Here is an 8,232-nt window from a genome sequence, read left to right as displayed (position 1 = left end):
GTGCCCACTCACACCCTGACTCCCTTTCCAAGTGTCTTCCTCTCTTTTCTCTCATTTTCTAGGTTCCCAGGGGGTTCATTGTCAAGCACTAGATGTGGCAGTCTCTGCACTGGCCTGGCTAAGCCCTAGGGTATTGGTGAGTGGTGCAGAAGATGGGTCCCTGCAGGGCTGGGCACTCAAGGAAAGCTCCCTTCAGTCCCTGTGGCTCCTGTCCAGACACCAGAAGCCTGTACTGGGACTGGCCACCTCCCAGGAACTCTTGGCTTCTGCCTCAGGTACTACTGGACTGTGGGCAGAGTTGTGAATCCTTGTTCCTTTTAAATATGCTAATACAGTTTTTCAACATTGTGTGTGTGTGTTTTTGGTGTGCCAAGGAAGGGCACTAACTAATCTTTTAGGAGTGCTAGGCATGTTCCATATCTTGATAGGTAGTTACATGAGTGTGTGTGTGTGTGTGTGTGTGTGTGTGTGTGTGTGTGTGTGTGTGTATGAAAATACAGACAGAAACTCTTGGCTTTTGCCTCAGGTACTACTGGACTGTGAATCCTCGTTCCTTTTAAATATGCTAATACAGTTTTTCAACTTATATATGTATGTATGAAAATACTCACACATACAAATATTTTTAACAACTTTCAAAGTGCTTTTAAATGCATTTATCTTGCATGATTAGTCTAGACTGTTTGTTCTTGTTCCTTAACCTTGATTCTGGGACCTCTTTCCAATCCTTGTGATCTTTTGAGTTTCTGCCCAGTGGGGGACTTTGCTGTGTAAATGGATGGGTTTCCCTAAGGAGGAATGTGGAGGTGAAAATGCAGAGTGGCCTTAGTCTTCTCTAGGTAGGAGGCTTGGTCCAAGTGATACTGGACACTTGAGATAAGGAGGGTCTGGAGGTGTGGTAGGGAGTTAGAGAGGGAGACAGCCACAGAGCCGGAGCTGGGAAAGCCTGGCCTTCTGTCCTGGCTACTCACACAATGACTGACCCTTGTCCAGGGCCTCGCCATAGCCTGTGACTCACTGAGTCCCTGCCTTGGAACTGCGCCCTCAGATGTCACCCTCAGCCCCCACGATTGCTTTTGTCTTTGGCCTCCGGGCCTGTGTTGCTTCCTCTTTCAGGGAATCTTCCTCTCTCCCTATTTCCAATACAGAGGATTTCATAGTACGTCTATGGCCAAGGCAGTTGCTGACACTACCACAAAAGGCAGAAGACTTTCCCTGTGGTACTGAACTCTGGGGACACAAGGGCCCCGTAAACTGCTGTAGCTTCAGCACTGATGGAGGCAGACTGGCCACTGGGGGCAGAGACCGGGTGAGTCATAGAAGGACGCAGTCCCTGGGCCCGCTTCCTCCTGAGCCCCCAGGCCCCCTAGGCCCCACAGCCCCTCTGGTTCCTGGATTCCTGAATAGCCCAATTCCTGTTGCTTCCTCTAGCTTTTGCTTTGCCAAACCTACGCTGGATCTGCCCACCCTCCGGAGCTTCTCTCTTTCCTTGAAACTTCTTGCCTGAAATGGCCCTAGTGTTCCTACCTCCCTCCTATGGTCTTAACCGCTCCATCTTTTGGGACCTATCCAGAGTCTCCTCTGCTGGGATGTGAGGATACCCACAGCCCCTGTTCTGATTTGCTCTTTCTCTGCCTGTCATCGTGACTGGGTCACTGGCTGTGCCTGGACCAAAGACAACCTACTGGTGAGTGAAGGGTAGGAGTGGTACAAAGCTGAGGAGGGCTCCTGTGGGAGGACAACACTCCTTCACCCCATCCTTTTCTGACATTCATTTATAGTAGTAATAGCTAACATCTATTGAGTACTTAGTATGTGCCAGGTCACTGGACTAAGCTCTTTGCATATATTGTTTCATTTAATCTTTACAGTGCCTTGTAAAGTAAATACTACTATTGTCTCTATTTCACAGACAAGGATATTGAACTTAGGTAGATTAAAGACATTTCTGAGGCCATGTAAGTGATGAAGATCAGCCAGTAAACTTTCTGATTAGAAAACTTGTGCTCTTAACAAGAACACAAAACTGTCTCCCCAAGGGTTTGGGATGCCCTGTCCTTGCAGGTAAAGGGTACTACTGTGATTTGTCCTAAGGCAAAAATGAATCTCAGATTATGCACTCAGGGTTCGTGAAGCCTGGTTTTCCAATGCAGAGTTGTGTTTTTAAAAAGAAATCAGAAAGGAGTGTCAGTTGAATAGACTCGTCATAGTCTGTCATACCCCTGCCAGATCTTTCCATGGCAATATAGACTTTTAGCCTTTGTCTGGGTTTGTTGACTGACATTATGTCAATAACAAGGATAATAGCTACTATTTATTCAGTGCTCACTATGTACCAGGCAGTGTGCTAAGTCCTTTATATAAATGCATTGGCCCCATGGCAACCATATCAGATAGGTGCACTGTCATTATGCTGGTTGAATAGATGAGAAACCTAAGGCTTGGAGAGGTGAACTTGCCCTGGTCACAAAGCAATGAATGGTGGAACTAGGATTTGAACCCAGGACAGTCCATGCTCTTATTCATAAGACTTACTCCCTCCACCTGACATTATAAGCATACAAAAATGTGGGCGGCATGCTGATAACCCCACTCCTCTGACCTCTGACTCTGCAGATCTCCTGCTCCAGTGATGGCTCTTTGGGGCTGTGGGACCCAGAGTCAGGACGGCAGCTTGGTCATTTCCTGGGTCATCAGAGTGCCGTGAGCGCGGTGGTGGCTGTGGTGAGAAGGCAATGGAGAGTTCACCGGGGATCTCTGGGAAGGCTACGGGGGCTATGGGAGACGGGATGCATTGTGTATCTAATCCCAAAGGCAAAGAAGTATTGGGCCTGGATTAGACCAAGATTAGGATACTGAAGCTGAGGGTTGCTGTGAGGGGAGGAAGAACGTAAAACACAGCATCTTAGATTCATGGCCTTGTGAGAGCGTTGCGGCCCTGAGCGCCCCAGCCTCATGTCCCGAGTTCTCCTCACTCTTTGACATTTTTTTAAGCCCCTAATGCTCAGTCCCCACCTCTTTGGTGGGAGGAGTCATACTTCTCATGTCCTGCTCAGTGTGACTTTTCTCTGAACCTGTGCTCTGGGACAGGAGGAACACGTGGTATCTGTGGGCCGGGATGGCACCTTGAAAGTGTGGGATCATCAGAGTGTGGAACTGACCAGCATCCCTGCTCACTCAGGACCCATCAGCCACTGTGCAGCTGCCCTGGAGCCCTGTGCAGGTAATGACATGTTAGCCACTTTGCCTTCTCCACTGCCTCTTCCCTTCTCCTCTGCTTCTTCCTTTCTTCTCACCCCGTCTCTATGTCTTATCAGCTGGCCAGCCTGGGTCAGAGCTTCTGGTGGTGACCGTTGGACTGGATGGGGTCACACGGTTGTGGCATCCACTCTTGGTGAGTTTCCTGAAAGGACAGAGGTAGGGCGAGGTGGAAAAGATAGAATAGGATAACATTCTGTGTCAACCTCCTATTGTCCCATCTTTATCCTTCCTAGGTGTTTCAAACACATACCCTCCTGGGACACAGTGGCCCAGTCAGTGCGGCTGCTGTTTCAGAGGCCTCAGGCCTCGTGCTAACCACCTCAGAGGATGGTTCCATACGGCTCTGGCAGGTACCTAAGGAAGCAGGTGAGTGAGGAATGGAGAGAGAGAAGCAAGGTATGAAAGAGGTGTGTGTAATTGGGACCAAGAAGGCCAAGGATAGCCCGATATCTCCTCTCATATCCCAGTAGTGGTCCAGCTCCTAATGAATCACCTCTCTCTTCTCCAGATAACACAAATATACCCAGGAGTCCTGCAGCCATCACTGCTGTGGCCTGGGCCCCAGATGGTTCTGCGGTAGTATCTGGGAATCAAGCTGGGGAACTAACCTTATGGCAGGAAGCTAAGGCTGTGGCCACAGCACAGGTGAGTTGGGGCAACCTCAGTTCTTTGTGTAAATTCTGCCCTATGTATTTAATGGTACGTGCAGAGGTTGGAAGTTGCATAGATGCGTGGGAGAGGAAAGAGGGTTAATCCTGGTTTCTCAGAAATACTGAAATGAACTTGTTGTATACCCTAGGCTCCAGGCCACATCAGTGCTCTAATCTGGAACTCATCAAACACCTTGATTGTTGTCAGTGCAGATGAAAAAGTTAGTGAGTGGCAAGTGGAACTACAGAAGGAGTCAACACCCAGAAATTTCAGGTGAAATGTGATAGGAACAGTAGTTTCCTTACACTGAGAGTTTTACTCAAATCACTCCACCTCTACTTCTGACTAGGTCAATAGGATGCTAGTTATTAGTCCGAAAGAAGTCCCTAGGAAACTGTTTTCTACTTCTGGTCATGTCAATTTAAATGATAATCATCAAGTGCCTACTTTATGCTAAGCTCTGGGCCAGGCAGTGTGAACCAGATTGAAATTTATTTTTTAATTAAGAAAGCTCACAGTAGAGGAACGTACATATAAGTAAACTATCAACAATATTCAGAGTGATTAGCGCCAGATATATAATATCTGGGGCTGCAGAATTTGAGAAATTTACAGATTACAAAAGAGCTGCTATTTGTGTTTGAGCTTAAAGGATGAATAGGAATTTTCTGGACCAGTAAAGGAAGGCAATGGTATAGTAAGAGAAAGTAGCATTAATAAAAGTCATGAGGTGTGAGAGTACATTCTAGTGTATTCTGATTACATATAGCCAAGTTTCTGGGATTCTTGTTGGGAATTGGTGGTGGAGGGGGCAGGGGGAGGAGGTTGCTGCTAGATTGAGTAGGTAAATTGGCCAGGCTGTAGGGGGTACAGTGCTAAGAATTTTGAGCATAATAATTATCTGAATTGTTGAAAGAGAACTCCGGTAGCAGTATAGAAGATGGATAGCAACAGATAGATGTTAAAGGTAGGGACCACTTATAAAGCTGTTGCTGTAGTCCAGGGAAGACATAACGTGGGCCCTGACCTGGGCAGTGGGGATAAGAAGGAGAGATACAGATTTAAGCATGTGTTGCAAGTAGAATCTACAATGCTAATTGATCAGTTGGAGGTCAGAAGGATAGGAAAAGATGAGAATGTTAGAGATTCCTAGTTTGAGCAAGTAAGGGAGTGGTGATGATGAATACTGATGGAAGAAAAACAGGAGAAACAGAATTTGTAGGGAAGATAATATATTTTGTTTTATACTTCACTTCTGAGGATTCATGGGGAACTGATTAGCCTGAGAGAGGTGGACTAAAGTAGGATCTTTCTCTGTCTATGTGCCTTTTTTGAGCTACAGTCTTCACTTGAACCGAGTTCTACAGGAGGATTTAGGATTCCTGACAGGTGTGGGCCTGGCTCCTGATGGTCACTCCCTCATCTTGGCCAATGCAGATCTGCAGGTACTGCACATGAAGCCAGGGGATGCTCCCTCTATAATCTGGTAAGAACCAAATGCTGTTTCCTCATGGGCTAGAGAAAGAGGCAGAGTGGGTTAGCGGTTACTCTGAGGTTGGGTCTAACTTAGAACAAACACTGGGGTCTTACGGAGAGGTGTTCGTAGGCTCAGCCTCTTTATTTTTTATAAACTAGGGACAGCTATATCCTGGAGAATCCTATTTTAGTGTCTACCCACCAGGAGTATGGTGTGTTTGTCCTGCAGCCAGTGGACCCTGACATTCTTTCTGTCTTGGTAAGTCATGTTTGGGTGTGTGTTAAAACAAACATTTGTTCAGAACCATCACTTTAAAATTTTGGAGGCCTGGTGGAGGATAAGAGGAAGGGAAAGGCAGCTGGTTCCAAATCCCCTTCTCTTCCTTCGACTGGAGCTGCTCTGCTTAAGAGCATTATAGTTTGGGTTTCCCACTAAGATTTCTCATTCATACAAAGGATTCTAGCGTTTAAAAAAATCACGAGAAACCATAAATCTAGGAGTCTTCTTAACTGCAATTTTTTTTCATGTCTCTTTTCCTGCCACTGTGAGTATGAGCAGTATCTGGAAAAATACAGACACACCTCATAGACATTATGTTGGGTGAAAGGAGCCAGACACAAAAGAGTATATATTACACGAATTCACTTAAATGAAGTTCAAGAACAAGCCAAATGAATTTATAGTGACAGAAGTCAGAATGTTGCTAGCTCTGGGGTTGTGGTGCCTTGGGATTGACTTGGGAGGGGCATGAAGGCAACTTTCCATGGTGATGGAAATGCTCTACATCTTGATCTGGGTGGTGATAACATGGATGTAATTATATGTGAAAAAATTCATCGAGGTGTATGTTTAAGATCTGTGTACTTTACTGCAGTGGTCCCCAATCTTTTGGGCATGAGGAACCGGTGCTCCTATGAGAATCTAATGCCTGATCTGAGGTGGAGCTGAGGCGGTAATGCTGGCACTGGGGAGCGGCTGCAAATACAGATGAAGCTTCGCTCGCCCACCTGCCGCTGCTTACCTCCTGCTGTGTGGCCCAGTTCCTAACAGGCCATGGCCCGGTTCCAGTCTGTGCCCCGGGGGTTTACTGTATCTAAATTACATAAAAAAAAAAAAAAAAAAAATCCAGAGCAGAAGATAGTTGATTTGTCTGGGCAGAGTTAAGTGATACGAGTAGGCTAAACAAAATGATCTATCCTTTCACAGAGACAAAAGGAATCTGGAGAGTTTGAAGTGTACCTGAACTTTGAACTGAACTTAGAGAATCCTAGTGGGACCCTAATATCGGTAACTCAGGCCAAACCTGAATCTGGTGAGTGGTGATGGGAGTGCCCAGGGGGTCCAGAGGTGGCCTAGGGGAAGATGGTGGATCTTTCGCAGCCTGAGACCTAACTCTGACTCTGCCCTTGAAATGGCAGAGTCCTCGCTTTTGTGTGCCAGCTCTGATGGAGTGCTTTGGAAACTAGCCAAATGTACCCCTGAAGGAGAATGGACCACAGGTAACATCTGGCAGAAAACAGTAAAAATGCCTGAAACCCAAACTCCAGGGACAGACCTATTTATAGATAGTGACGTGGATAGCTGGCCAACAAACCTACCTCTAAAGACATGGCAGCGTAGAAAGGTGAGTTTGAGGGAAGGGTCACAAATATAGGGGAAGAAGCTCTGGGTCTGACCCATCAAATTGATGCTTTCTTGACTGAGGAGGGCCCACTGAGAACTCACCACACGCTTCCCCTTTCTCTCTGAGATTCACTCGGGCTCTGTCACAGCCCTCCATGTGCTTCCTGAGTTGCTGGTGACAGCTTCAAAGGACAAGGATGTTAAGCTGTGGGAGAGACCCAGTATGCAACTGGTAAGTGTGTGTGTGCATGTGTGTGCATGTGTGTGTTTTTGCATACAAGGAGGGCAGAAAGGTTGTCACAAGAGAGCAAATTTGGGATAAGAAAGTACAAAACATCAAAATTCTGTTTTCTTCTATCCTTGCAATAATGTGCTACTCACTTGTTCTAAGTAAATGAGAGAAAACGTTAATAGATACTGCATTAATGTGAGAGAAAAATGAGTTAGTAAGGAGGCCCTAGGCTTGTGGCCCTCATCTCCCTTGTTTTTGTACCCATTGCAGCTGGGCTTGTTCCGGTGCGAAGGGGCAGTGAGCTGCCTGGAACCTTGGCAGGGGCCGAATTCTACCCTGCAGCTCGCAGTGGGAGACACACAGGGCAATGTATACTTTCTGTCCTGGGAATGAAGATGTACTGCTCAGGGCAAAGATATCATTTGTCCTAGAGATGCAAAGCCTGAAGACATCAGTGGCAACTTTCTTAATAAAATTGTAAAAATAAAGTGTCATAAAATCTCAAGTGCAGTCCTGCCTGTTTCTTATGTACATTTGGACCAACAGTGAAGAAAATGGACGTTTTAATATTTTTTTTTTCTGATTTAACATTAATTTTTACTAGAATTGCAAGAAAATAATCAGATCTTTAGTTGATTCGTTGAAACTAGGCTTTAGGAATCTTGTATCATTTGCTGGGCCCAGGATCCTAAGATAACCATTTGTGCTAGGAGGAAGATTGAAAGTGATATTGGCCAGAACTTAGTTTGAATAGAGCTGGAGACCTCTCACTTGGTCAAGAAAGAATAAGGGAAGGAAGATTCCGTTAATAGTGTCCTGAGTAAGGACATTTAGAAAGAACTGAGATAGAACTAGGACACTAGGTTCCTCTTACAGCAACAGCCCCATCTACTCAGGACTAACTGCCCAAATGGGAGGTGAGAAGCCAGGGCAGTGAAAGCAGACTGCGTCTCCTGGCTTTCACAATCTCTGACAGAGTAGCAGCAGC

General features: G+C 46.1%; 1 protein-coding gene across 4 annotated transcripts in view; it reads left to right on the top strand.

Annotated features, from left to right (window-relative positions):
- The window catches only part of TEP1 (telomerase associated protein 1), a 32,987-nt gene extending 25,238 nt beyond the window's left edge, over positions 1-7,749 (top strand). For 3 of the 4 annotated variants that reach the window (XM_006918290.3, XM_015594425.2, XM_006918291.3), the window contains 15 exons: positions 63-275; positions 1,149-1,309; positions 1,574-1,687; positions 2,617-2,724; positions 3,091-3,223; positions 3,318-3,394; positions 3,495-3,627; positions 3,770-3,906; positions 4,061-4,185; positions 5,255-5,398; positions 5,548-5,647; positions 6,596-6,701; positions 6,808-7,013; positions 7,140-7,244; positions 7,515-7,749. In XM_006918290.3, coding sequence (XP_006918352.1) covers positions 63-275; positions 1,149-1,309; positions 1,574-1,687; positions 2,617-2,724; positions 3,091-3,223; positions 3,318-3,394; positions 3,495-3,627; positions 3,770-3,906; positions 4,061-4,185; positions 5,255-5,398; positions 5,548-5,647; positions 6,596-6,701; positions 6,808-7,013; positions 7,140-7,244; positions 7,515-7,637 — 1,985 coding nt within the window. In that variant the 3' untranslated portion in view covers positions 7,638-7,749. Of the gene's footprint in view, positions 1-62; positions 276-1,148; positions 1,310-1,573; positions 1,688-2,616; positions 2,725-3,090; positions 3,224-3,317; positions 3,395-3,494; positions 3,628-3,769; positions 3,907-4,060; positions 4,186-5,254; positions 5,399-5,547; positions 5,648-6,595; positions 6,702-6,807; positions 7,014-7,139; positions 7,245-7,514 lie in introns of those variants that run through there. The other variant, XR_003048306.1, reaches the window with a different exon arrangement.
- Positions 7,750-8,232: the final 483 nt, after the last annotated feature.

Source organism: Pteropus alecto, unplaced genomic scaffold (assembly GCF_000325575.1).
Source record: "Pteropus alecto unplaced genomic scaffold, ASM32557v1 scaffold1197, whole genome shotgun sequence".
NCBI classification, from domain to species: Eukaryota; Metazoa; Chordata; class Mammalia; order Chiroptera; family Pteropodidae; genus Pteropus; species Pteropus alecto.
Note: the sequence above shows the minus strand (reverse complement) of the source record. Positions and strands in the feature narration are given on the sequence as shown.